Source organism: Mustela lutreola, chromosome 2, assembly GCF_030435805.1.
Source record: "Mustela lutreola isolate mMusLut2 chromosome 2, mMusLut2.pri, whole genome shotgun sequence".
Classification (NCBI taxonomy): domain Eukaryota; kingdom Metazoa; phylum Chordata; class Mammalia; order Carnivora; family Mustelidae; genus Mustela; species Mustela lutreola.
The window spans coordinates 64,702,399-64,716,001 of record NC_081291.1 but is presented as its reverse complement, the minus strand read 5'-3'; the positions used below and the strand labels follow the sequence as shown (position 1 = coordinate 64,716,001).

At 40.3% G+C, this 13,603-nt stretch overlaps 1 protein-coding gene across 9 annotated transcripts in view; it reads left to right on the top strand.

Annotated features, from left to right (window-relative positions):
• MYRIP (myosin VIIA and Rab interacting protein) overlaps positions 1-13,603 on the top strand; it is a 393,633-nt gene that overhangs the window by 163,935 nt on the left and 216,095 nt on the right. For 8 of the 9 annotated variants that reach the window (XM_059161999.1, XM_059161995.1, XM_059162000.1 and 5 more), the window contains one exon: positions 11,039-11,260. In XM_059161999.1, coding sequence (XP_059017982.1) covers positions 11,039-11,260 — 222 coding nt within the window. Of the gene's footprint in view, positions 1-8,395; positions 8,465-11,038; positions 11,261-13,603 lie in introns of all 9 variants that reach the window. The other variant, XM_059161998.1, reaches the window with a different exon arrangement.

Here is a 13,603-nt window from a genome sequence, read left to right as displayed (position 1 = left end):
TGAATCACTGACCTCTACCTCTGAAACTAATAATACATTATATATTAATTAATTGAATTTAAATAAAAATAAAGTCCTAGGACACAAAAAATTAAAAGATAAAATTTGTTGCACACATACTCTCTGACGCCATTATAACCAGGACATTCCTATCAAGTGCTCACATGAGCAAGCTATAATTTGGGATACTATACAAAGGAAGGATTCTACTCATGTCCACAGGCTGCTCATTATTCAGATACAGAACACAACATGTGCTTATGCCCTCTAGAAAGTAACCCGAGTAAAGTGTGGAAGCCTCTCATTTTGTGCCTCAGAAATGTTTTGTAGGGATCAGTTCTACCAAATGCCTTACACATAGTATGCATTTTATAAAGGTGATTGCCATTCTTTTTTGTGGAAGCATGAGTTTAAAAAAGGAAGTCAGGACGCCTGGGTGGCTCAGTTGGTTAAGCGGCTGCCTTCGGCTCAGGTCATGATCCCAGGGTCCTGGGATGGAGTCCCACATCAGGTTCCTTGCTTGGCGGGGAGCCTGCTTCTCCCTCTGCTTCTGCCTGCCTCTCTGTCTGCCTGTGCTCGCTCGCTCTCTCTCCTTCTGTCTCTGACAAATAAATAAATAAATATTTAAAAAAAAAAAAGATTTCCTTTAAAAAAATAAAATAAAAACAATTAAAAAGGAAGTCATCTCTTTTTCTCTGGGAAGGGAGATGTCAAAGAAATTTAATAAACGGCTTTAAAAATGTTTCTGTAGGTTTTCCAATAGTTTCCATTCTGTATTCAGATTTGGGGCAGGTAGTTCACTATAGAGTAAGAAAGGGAGTCCTCTGTGCCTGAGCATCAGAGGGTAAGTGCCGTAACAGCTATGCTGCATCACCAGTGAAATTTGATATCTCTCCACAGGCTGACCTATACAGTGACTTCTTCTAGATGGAGAAATCAAAATACTAATAGAATTAAAGTAGGTGTTCACATACAACACATCATGCATTAAATGTCAGAATATGGATGTGGTCTGCAGTGTAGAGATTTTCTTAGCGTCCATCCCCAGTAAATGCGAAAATGAAGTCTGGAACATTTCTGTTTCATTCACAACAGCCTGGAGAGTGATGACAGCTCCACTTCTCTGGGAGAGTATGCTTGCTCAAGGTCAGATCTATCTCAACAAGCCCAACAGCAGGAAGAAAATTCTGCAGGGAATAAGTGTCTATTTCTGCGGATGCCACAGCCTGCAGGTTTGCCCGGCTCTAGAAATGGTGCCTGTGCTCAGCCACAGAGAAATTTTTATTTGCATGTATTAGTATTTGAATGATGAATAAGAACATTCCAGAATCTGAAATATTATATTTATCTCTTATTAAGAAATAAAAAAGAAGAATCCTGTTCCCTCATTTTATGTGTTTGAATTCTCCTTTTAACTTTCCTTTGGTGCTTTATCTTTGGTAAATTTTCAGCAACAGAAAGCAGAATGTCTTGCTTAGCATGACCAAAATTTACCGTGCAAAATAAGAGTTGGTCAAGTGTTTGGTCGTTTTGCATATGGGTTTTCCATAATGGTAGATTCCTAAGCAATTGACTATTAAGAGGTTTTTATATTCATCTGGCAAATGCTCTTGTTTTACTCTAATCCCCAGCCCATTGACTGAACTTGCTTGGAAAGAAATAGTACACCCTGGAACAGGCAATCCAGGCCAGGCCTTGTGTGTTGGGAAGAAAGAAGGCCACCCCTGTCCTCCTCTCTGAGGAATTCATTGTTCTGTAGAAGGCACATGAACAAATGGTTACAGTTCAGCGTAATGAGTGCCATGAGAGAGTTAGGCACAAAGTGCTAGTTATGCCTGGCAGTACTGGAAGCACGATAGAGAAGGGGACATTTGAAGTGGATCTGGAAGGAAAAGGAGGAGAAATGTGCTGGTAAGGAGAAAAGGAGAAGAAATGTGCTCAAAGGGGTGCCATACAGCCAGAGTCATCATCACACCTTTCTAAGTAGTGGTGAAGGGCAACCATGTATTTTCCAGGCTGGTCATTCTGCATGAACTGTCGCAGGTGGTTTGGAGAAGAGTCTGCTGCAGTGTTGTGAATGCTGATGGTGAGGGGCTCAGCTAAGGGAAATGTGTTTAAAGGGTGTCATTATGCTAAATGGATAGGATTTGATGTGCAATCACAAAAAAAAATAAGAAAAAGGGAAGTATTGGGAATTCCTTTTAGGATTCCAGAGAGGCCTCGGGACAGAATTTAGTGCTCTTTGGGGAAAGATCTGGGGATGGAAATACTACCTATAACCTTAGACAGTTGGAGGTTGGTCCCACATAAGATGGCAACCTAGAGACCTCGACGACTACAAACCCTCATCCAAAGCTTAGGAGAGCAGATGGGACCAAAGGTGTGAGGACAAGTAGCATGTGCACCACAATTTGTGACACACATGAGGCTCAACTTCTCAAGCGGGAATGAAAACAAGATGAGGAATAAGGAACAAACTCTGCAGAAGACATAATGCAACATGAATTAATCTGGATAGAAAACTGTAGCTCCACAGGAGTCTCTGGTAACCAGAGAGCAGAGTGGTCAAGAGAGCCGATGTCAAGGTCAGATGGAATGGGAACTTCAGAAAATCTTTGAATATGATATTATGTGACTTTTCTTTGAAAATGTGTCAGTCAGGGTCCCATCAAAACAGAAGCTCTTTTAGTATTTCATACAGAGGTTCATACAAGATGTTCCAGAGATCAGTAACCACAGGAGCTACTTCTGCCTTTAGGGCTGGAGGAGAAAAGGAAGAAAAGTGTAACTCAGATTCCACAGGTCTGCATTTCATGGCTGTTGCCCTATTCCTGCTGAAGGAGCCCCCACCACCAAGAGGGGACCAAGGAGCCCCATTTACCCACAGTTGCCTGCTTCTACTGAAACATGAAACAGGAAAATGGTTTCTCCCTCCCACTTTCCAGTCTCACACAAATACCTCCCATTGGCAAAGCCAAACCAACACCAGTAGGCCAGAGGGTCTCCAGGCTTCCAGCCCTTTTTGTTATATAAAAGAGACCATGGAAAAACAAGAAAGATGCACAGTTCCAACAGCCAATACCTGGGAGAGGGGACTAAAGCAATTGTTTTTATATACTAGGTACTATTATTTCTCCTTTATAAAATATGATGTGTATAATCTAGTTAAGAAATGGGCAGAAGACATGAACACTTTTCCAAAGAAGACATTAGATGGCTTACAGATACATAAAAGATGCTCAACTTCACTCATCCTCAGGGAAATACAAATCAAAACTATGATAAGATACCACCTTACACCTGTAAGAATAGCTAAAATTAATAACACTAGAGACAAAAGTTGTTGGCAAGGATATGGAGAAAGGGGAACCTTCTTGAATTGTTGGTGGGAATGCAAACTGGTGCAGCCACTCTGGAGAACAGTTTGGAGGTTCCTCAGAAAGTTAAAAGTAGAGCTACCCTACTATCCAGCAATTGCATTACTAGGTATTTACCCAAAGGTTACAAAAATACAGACTCAGAGCGATATGTTTATAGCAGCCTTATGAACAATAGCCAAATGATGGAGAGCGCTTAAATGTCCATTGATTGATGAATGGATAAAGAAGATGTGGTATATAATATATACAATGGAATATTAACCATCAAAACAATGAAATCTTGTCATTTGCAACAACATGGAAGGAGCTAGAGAGTATTACGCTAAGTGAAATAAGTCAGTCAGAGAAAGACAAATACCATATGATCTCACTCATATGTGGAATTTATGAGAGAAAACATATGAACATCTGGGAAAGGGGAAAAGAAAAAAAGGGGAGAGGGAAACAAGCCATAAAAGACTCCAAATGATAGAGAACAAACTGAGGGTCGATGGAGGGACGTTGAGTGGGGGTTGGGCTAGATTGATGGTGGATATTACAAAGGGCACTTGGATGAGCACTGAGTGTTGTATGTAAGTGATGAATCACAGAATTCTACTCCAGAAACCAATTTTGCCCTGTATGTTACTAAGTAAAATTTAAATTTAAAAAATGATGTGTAATGTACCAATTTTTATAGGACATGTCTTTACAGGCACTGTGTCTTGTTTTCTTTCTGCTCCTCATGCCTAGGATAGTAGGTGCTCAGTAAGTGTGAATTGAGTGAATAATTGGCAATCTAAGCAATAGTGTCTATGATCATGAAGTGGTGCTACACAGGTATGGATCAGAATTACTGTCTCTTTGATAGCAAACAAGTGACATGTGCCATCACTTCTCCCTGCCACACCCGGGGCAGACACTGCTAACTTTTCATGACTCTGTAGCTCCCTTGAGCCTGTGTACATCCTCTCAACTGACAGTGCTTCACTCACTACCAGTCAATCAGAGTTGGCATGGCAGTGGACCAAGAAACCATGAAATGTCGATAGGTTTTTCGGATGTCCATTGCAATCATTAGTCACTTGGAACATGCAACTCAAAACCACAATGAGGGGCACCTGGATGGCTCAGTCGGTTAGGTGTCTGCCTTCAGCTCAGGTCATGATCCCAGTCCCAGGATCCAATCCTGCATCTGGCTCCCTGCTCAGTGAGAAGGGTCTGCTTCTCACTCTGCTTGGGACATAGAATCTGATAAATAAGAGATGGTTCAGAAGAAGGTCATGCTATTCCTCTCCTGAACCTCTGGTTCAAAACACTCCATTTGTTTGGAACAAATTCTGAAGAGGTTGGTACAGTTTTATTATTAGATGCTCTGTTTTAAATGTCCCTGGAGTTTGCAGCCTTCTGTGTCAGGAAACAAAACTCATAGTGCTCAAGTGATCCTGTGGATTGACTTCACAGAGCTCTTTTGATCCCCAAAGGCTTTCCTTCCTGGATGTTTTATCCTATTTAATTTAGTGGCTCTGAAATATCAATAGAAGCCGGTCAATTGCTAAGGCTGTTCTTATGTTGTTTACAGATGTCAGAGCTGTCAATGACTTAGCTCATCTCCTGCTCTAAATCTGAGAGATTGGAGAACAACATCTTTATGCCTTAAGGGAAAAAAAAACCTCTGTCTTGTTTCCTTGTAAATATTTTGTTCAGCCAAGTCTAAATTATGAGCTGGCCTGATGTGGCCCCCACTTCTAACTCTGGATTCAGTCTCTCCTTGCTCCCCAGTGCTCAAGCAACAAGTATTGGGCAGTGCTATGCAGAGCAGTTAGCCCTGCTCATATATATCATCAGATGTTTAAGCCAGCTCAGGACACCTTGAAAGTTAATGCTGCAAACACACCTGAATTGTCATGAAAAGATGTTTTACGATATTGTTGTTAAGTGAAACATGAAGTTATGAAACCATACATAGATTCCCAATTCTAGTGGTGGGCTAGGATGAGCTAGTGCAATCCTTCTTTGTACTAAATACACTAATAAAACACAAGATTTAATATTTGTAAACCATGTATCTGGTAAGGGACTTGTGTCCAGAATACATAAATAACTCTGACAACACAACAATAACAAAGATAAATAATCTAATTTTAAAATATGCAAAAGGTTTGAATAAACTTTTCTCCAAAGAAAATATGCCAGTGGCCAATAAGTACATGAAAAAGTGCTCAACATTACTCGTCATTAGGGAAATGCAATCAATACCACAATGAGGTAGCCCCCTCATAATTCCTAGAATGGCTATAATTAAAAAGACAGACACTAGCAAGTGTTGGTGAGGGTGTGGAGAAATTGGAACCCTCATGTTTTGCTGTTGGTGATATAAAATGGTACTGTCTTTTGGAAGACATTCTAGCAGGTCCTTAAAAGCTTAAACATAGCATTATCATAGGACCCAGTAATTTCATTCCTGGAATTGAAAACATGTCCAATGCAAAAACTTGCTCATGGGTGTTCATAGCAGCATTATTCATAATAACCAAAAAGTAGAAGCAGCCCTGATGTCCACCAATTGGTGAATGGATAAATAAAATATGGTATATCCATAAATGGAGGATTATCTGGCAGTAAAAAGGAATTAAATGTTAATACATGCTATAGTATAGATGAATGCTGAACATATGCAAAGAAAGAAAGAAGCCAAACACAAAAGACAATGTATTGGGTATGATTTCATGTATATGAAATGTCCAAGATAGACCAAGCCATAGAAACAGAAACTATATGAGTGGTTGGGTTGGCAGGGACTGGGTGGAGAGGCCAGCAGTGTGGAGTGACTGCTTGATTGGTATGGGGTTTCTTTTGAGGATGATGAAAATGTTCTGGAATTAGATAGTACTGGTAGCTAGACAACTTTGTGAATGTACTAAAAACCACAGAATGGTACAATTTAAAAGGGTAAATGTTATGGCATGTGGATTATATCTCAGGTTTTTTTTTAAGTCAAGGGGAAAAGTAAGAAAGGGATACTCCTCAGGATGGAAGCAAAGAGGGAGGTAAAGCTAAGTGGTCGGCATGATCAGATAGAGAAGGAAAAGGCTCTGATGGCTAGTGGCTGCACTGCTAATTTCTGTGTGCGGACAGAAGAGGTGGTTTGAGCCTTCGAAGGGCAAGCTGAGAATGAGACACCTGTACAATGTTTAGTATTGGAGGCTTTCACTCTCAGTGAAAGGGGACACCTGGAAAATTTCTACTCACTGGCTTTGGGGAGCTAGAAAGCAGGTGACCTTTGCCTGGAACCCTGGGTGGAAGAAAATAAGCCTCCCATTAGGGATCAAAGCTCAAAGTCCCAATCCTGCAGTACACATGGGATTAGAAATCCAAATCCTATTACTTGTGTGGTACAGGATTTTCCAAGCTAAGAAACAGATGTGAAACTGGTCTGGAATTGATAACCCCTCTATGGTGCCATGTGAAAACAAATGCATAGCTGGCTTGCTCTCTGCAGCCCTTGCACAGAACAAATGCACTTGGGGGAAGAGCAAGCTAGGCTGAAGGACACCTCATTCAAAAATGGTAAACCAGGGGCGCCTGGGTGGCTCAGTGGGTTAAAGCCTCTGCTTTCGGCTCAGGTCATGATCCCAGGGTCCTGGGATCGAGCCCCACGTTGGGCTCCCTGCTCCCCAGAGGAGCCTGCTTTCTTTCCTCTCTCTCGGCCTGCCTCTCTGCCTACTTGTGATCTTTGTCTGTCAAATAAATGAAAAAAAAATAATAATTAATTTTTTAAAAAATGGTAAACCAGGGAAGCCTGGGTGGTTCAGTGGGTTAAAGCCTCTGCCTTCAGCTCAGGTCATGATCCCAGGGTCCTGGGATCAAGCCAGAATCAAATCGGGCTCTTTGCTCGGCAGGGAGCCTGCTTCCTCCCCCTCTCTCTCTGCCTGCCTCTCTGCCTACTTGTGGTCTTTGTCTGTGAAATAAATAAATAAAATCCTTTAAAAAAAAAAAAAGGTAAACCATAAAAGAAAGAACCCATCTTGAACAAGACTTAAGAGACACACCCGGTAGAAGAATTAATACCCCTTCTAAGAATTTAAGATAATGTAAGAACCAGGAAGAGGATATAAAGGAAGTCTATTTAAAATGAGTAAAAAAAGAAACATAAGAGAATGAATAAGAACTAGAATTGAATGGCACCAAAGAGAGAAGGACAGGCAGACTTTAGTGGAAACAAATCATGCAACTTCTGGAAATAAAAATTAAAGTCCATTAAATTTAAAAACATTTAAAGAGTGGAGAAAACATGAATGAGGAAAGAATTTCTAAACTAGGAGTTAGAACCAAAGCACGTGTCCTGAATGTATCTCAGAAATACAGACATGACAAAAAGATTAGGAGGCATGGAAGAACAGGGAAGCCTTGACATAGAATTCCAGAAGGAATGATTAGAGAAAATACAGCAGAGGACAGTATTCAAAGTTATAATTGGGGAATTGCTTAGAATTAATGAAAGCCTTAAAAAATTACCAAGAGTTCCAAGAAGAACGATGCAAACAAATCCCCACTTACACATTTTTTAGTGAACACCGAACAGAACACTAAAAACAAAAACAAACAAACAAAAACCAAATAAACAAACAAAAAACTCTTACTAGTAGCCAGTGAGAAAAGTGAGATTCCCTGCAAAGGAATAATCAAACTGACAAACTTCACATTACATTCGATATCAGGGGAAAAAAAAGATGGACTATTCCCTTCGGTATTATCTGGTACCTTTGGAAAGGAACTGCCAACGTAGGATTCTGTACCCATTGAAAGCATCATTCCAACATGAGGATGAGATAGACATTTTCAGCGAATAAAGGTTGCTAGAGTTTCTCTTGTGGGGAGAATTGCCAGAAGGAGTTCAGAAAAAAAAAAAAAAATTAAAGAAGAGGAAACATCAGACGCAAGATGCATTGATGAACAATAAAATTGGTACATGTGGATAAATCTATGCAAATGGCAACTTAAAAATAATAAATGAATTCTGCTTCTGTTGACAGCTAAGCAAGCTCCTATTGGACCAACCCGCCTGCAGATGAAAAGAATATCTTCTGGAAACAAGACAAAAAGTGGTTACTGCACACTGCACAGCACCCCATTTGCAACCAAATCCAAGAGATACAGGAGGGATGGTGACACTTGGAGGAAGGAAATGGCAGTAGAATTCCTGTGTTCTGGCTTCTTTTTGTCTGAGAGCAGGTCCCATACTGCATCATGTGGGGTGCTAAAACTACAGTTAAACAATATTAAGAACAATTTTGGCAGTTACAAGCTAAGATTGAACCAAAATACTGTCAGTAATAACATAGAACATCAGAAGGAATTAACACTTAGTTGTTAATGAGAGGAAAGCCATTAACAATAGATATTAATCCCAATATGCATGTCAACCACTAGAAGAAATGAAAAAGAACAAATGCCAAATCATACTCAGGAAAGAAAAGAGAATGAAGAATATCAATCTAATAGAAAGTAGGAAAGGAGAAAAAGAGGAAACAAAGAACATGATAAATAAAAAACATTAAATAACAGTAGAAATAAATCCAAATGTATTAGTAATCTAGTGCTTGCTTCGGCAGCACATACGCGAATATATTAGCAACCTCAATATAAATGGTTTAAACTTACATGGTAAAAGGAATTCTCGTACAGTGTGAAAATAGCAAATTCAGCTACGTTCTGCTTATAACATCCCGATATGAAACACAATACAAATGTTGAAAGTGAAGATTCAAGTATAAAAAGCTATACCCTGGCACACCATCAATTTAAAATTAACGAGTATAAAAAATAAATAATGTAGACCATAATATAAGACAGACTTGGAGACAAAAAAGCATTATTAGGGATAGAGAGGATTTTATGTGATCACAAAAGAATATTTCAGTAAGAACATAACATTTATTAACTTAGGATATTTGATGCACCTTACATTATAGTCTTAAAAACATAAAGTAAAAATGAACTAGAATTGAAGAGAAATTATAGATCCACAATTATAATGGGAGAATTCAATGTTTTGTTCTCAAGAAATAGCAAATATTCTTTTCAAACACACATGGGACTTTATAAAAATTGATCATGTAGTAGGCTATTGTGCAAGTCTCAACAAGTACTAGAGAACTTATTTCTTCCAGACTCTCTTCTCTGATCAAAATGTAAAATCAATAACAAAAGTCCTATATGTAGAAATTTCAAGCTCAAGAAGTTTTATTGTTATATTCAGTTAGCCAGCATATAGTACGTCATTAGTTTTTGATGTAGTCTTCAGTGATTCATTAGTTGTATATAACACCCAATAAAAATGATCTGATTGAAAACCTGTGGGTGCAGTGAAAGGGATATGTGGAGAATTTTATGGCCTTAAATGCATATGTTAGAAAAGAATTAACATTAAAAGTAAATGGGCATGAGAGACTGTGGACTCTGAAAAACAATCTGAGGGTTTTGGAGGGGCAGGGGGTTGGGGGTTGGGTATTGCACGTATTGCATGGAGCACTGGATGTGGTACATAAACAATGAATTGTGGACCACTGAAAAGAAATTTTAAAAATAAATAAATAAATTCTAAAAATGATGCAGCACAAAAAAAAGTAAAATGGGCTTTACTTTTTAAAATTTATTTTTTAAAATTTATTTAAAACTATATATAGGAAACCCTAGGGACTCTGCAAAAAAAAATCAAAAAATTAAAAAAAAACCTTCTAGAACTGATAAATGAATTCAGTAAATTTTTTGCAGCATACGAAAATAAAGTGCAAACTGGGAGAAAGCATTTGCCATATGCATCCCAGATTGATCTGGGATGAACTGCAGTCACAAGCTGGGTGTGGAAAAAAAATCAGTTATTTGGCTGTTTATTTCTTGTAGGCATCCATTTTTGTAGCAGGAAACACATCTCAAATTTGCCGGGTCAGAGTAACTTGGTTACTTCCACTCGGTTTTTCTTAGGAAACCCAGTCTCTTCAGGGTATCCTTGTCTCTCAGGGTTCTTGTTCCTTCTCCCTGAGTGGAGAGAGAAGCCTGTGCAGTGGTGATGTTTTGCATTAATATGGCTGGCCATATGCCTGGTATGACCATGAGCTCTTGGAAGAAAGGATTGCCTTTGATCCAGTTCTAAATCACTAGTGCTTTGGATTTGCCCATCACCCAAAGAATCTTTATTGACTTATGTTGATTTGAAAGCTTTTAAAATCCCTAGGTGCTTTCATTTCCGGGGGATGTTAAATAGGACCAGGGCCACATTTATCCTATTCCCAGCAGGGCTATTGTGGGGATTAACTTTTGAGCATAGATGGTCTATTGCTCCTTTAAAAAGGCATTAATTAAGTTAAAGGTTTTATTTTTCAAGGATGTGCTTAGTTTTTATAATAGTTTGTATCTCAATCTATTGTCTCAAACATAAGTCTCATGGGATTTCTCATAGAAAACGTGACATGCAGAAGTGCACAAAAATTAATCCACTATTAGGGTTCCTCTCTGGATATCACGTCAAACCATTGGTGTTTCAGAGTTTATCATTTTGTGGGAAGATTCTCCATGGTGCCTTGGCCTGTGGGAGGCCCTGGGAGAGAGTGGGGGTGCTTTATGGAGAGTGTGTCCTGACGGGATGTGCTATTTCTCTTCTCCTCCCGGCTGCCCAGCGAGATGAAACAGAAGCTGGCGGAGGAAGGCAGCAAATGCAGCATCCTCTCGAAGCACCAGAAATTTGTGGAGCACTGCTGCATGCGCTGCTGCTCGCCTTTCACCTTCCTGGTCAACACCAAGCGCAGGTGTGCCGACTGCACGTTCAACGTCTGCAAGAGCTGTTGCTCCTACCAGAAGCGCGAGAAGGTGTGGATCTGCTGCGTCTGCCAGCAAGCCAGGTGAGTGGCCAAGTGGACCTAACGTGTCTGCTGGGGGCACAGTCTTTCTTTAGCCAGGTAGGAGCAAGCAGAGCTTGACTGGTCAGCACAGAGTACTGACCACAGTGAAGAGATTGCCGAGGTGTACAGAACACCACATGACCTTTAGAAAGAGAAGGAGGTCTCGTCCTTCCTTCATTCATTCCACAGGCATGTGCTGGATTCTTGGGAATTAAGCTGGGTGGGGGAATGTGATGGTGGATCAGGCAGATTGCTTAGCGGGGATGATGAATGCACAAGTGTTGATCTCGGTACCATGATACAGGCCTGACCAGTTCACCTGTTGGCGAGGAGCCATTAGCTCTAGGGTTTGGAAAAAGCTTCACAGAGAACAAGAAATAAAGGCAGGATGGTAAAAGATGAAAAAGAATTACTAACGTGAAAAGGTGTGAGGATGGTGGTCTCCATGTGAAGGAAATGGCTAGCATGGAGTCTCACAGAGATACATGTTTTTTTAATTCTTTCAGTGACTGCCAGAGTATTTCTTTAATACACCAAGTATTTAGAAATTGATGAATTTGATAAACTAGTGTCTGGTGTTTGTGGCTTGGAATTCTTTTTTTTTTATATAATTTTTTATTTTTTATAAACATATATTTTTATCCCCAGGGGTACAGGTCTGTGAATCACCAGGTTTACACACTTCACAGTGGCTTGGAATTCTTAAGTCGTTGCCGATCCTAGCCTCTGCAAAACACACTTGTATTCATTGCATCCTTCCATAATGCCTCTCACTGTGAACAAGACAGAGACTGGCTGTTCCCAAGAACACACACCGGAGCTCCTGCCTCCCTCATTTTTTCATTCTTTCCTCCTGCCTTATTTGTTCACTTTTATCCTTTAAGTTATCAAGCCCCAGCATTTTCCCATAAAGCTAGTTCATGGAGATGACTGCTAAGCTCCCTTGGGATCCCCAGCAACTCAGTCTCTGAGTTATAAAGAGAAACCAGTGGAAGCAAACATGATATGTTGAGGACCCATTGTCCAGGATGGGGTGCTCGCCAGGTTCTGCGTATGACTTTCAGAGCAAGGAACCTATCCGAGTCCACATATATCAGGAGGAGGAGAAGTCCTGTGGCGCCAAAGGGAAGGAGGAGACTTTAACTGTAGGTGAGCCTGTGCTTGGGAATGGATGATGCAACCTGGTTAATTCTGTGTCTTCCCTTTCTAGGTAAAGTTGGGTAAGGGTCAAGTGCTTGTAACAAGAGAGTTGGATGTTAGAAGAGATTTGTGCAGCAGACATTACAGAAGTTGGAGTCTCAGGCTTTTGAGCTGGGTTCTAATCATTGACTGGTATACTTCTGACCAGCCCATTTGTGTTTTGCTCCAGCCATACTCAGCCTCGTGTGTGCAGACATGAGGAAAGCAGAGGGTCAGGTTCTTTCTGGGTTGGGGAGTCTTCCAGGGGTTTGGGACAGATGCAAGGGTAATGGAGTATAGTATATTTAAAATGTAAAAATTAAAATGATAGGTTAATGTGGATAGTGGATTAATGTGGATAAAGGAAAGACAGAGAGGAGCTGTAGATGGTGGGAAGAAAATGGAAAGGTCAGTCAGCTAGAAGTACCTGGTAAAGCTGAAGAACTGTCTCCATAGGGGTACTTAGCAGAGAATGTTTTGTGTAGGGGAAAAGATGTTTGCAGTAGTGGTTTGCGAGGTGGAGCCATTGGATGGTGAATGTGGGCAGAGGAGGCTGAGGTCTATCTGAGGAAGACGTAGGACTAAAAGGCAAGTGCACATATTCTGAAGTGACCGGGCTGATGGCAAAAGTTTGGAGGGGGAGACTAATCCAGGTGACACAACTTTCTTGAGTGAAGAAGAGGAACGAGCAGGCCAGGAGGTGACAGAAATAAGGAGTGGAAGAGCACGGTGTGGCTGAATGTCATAATTGTGCACCCAGCAAGCTGGGTGAGTCTTAAACAGCATTTACTCCAACATCTGCCTATATTAGTGACCAACCTAATAGGAAATGAATGCCTCAAGGACAGGGACCCTCCCCGTCTTCTTCAACTCCATTTGCAGCATGAGAGCCTGGCAGGTAGAAGGCACACAAATCTTTGTGAGTTGAGTAACAGACCAGGACAATGTTCCAATTGTGTGGTACCAAAGCAGCCAAATGTGTGGTACAATGAGGCTTCAGGAATTTTATTTCATTTTTTCCCACTTTTCCCAAATTAACTTTATTTTTTAATAACTTTTATTATGTGATGTTAGTCACCAAACAGTACATCATTAGTTTTTGATATAATGTTCCATGATTCATTGTTTACATATAATACCCAGTGCTCCATGCTATACATGCCC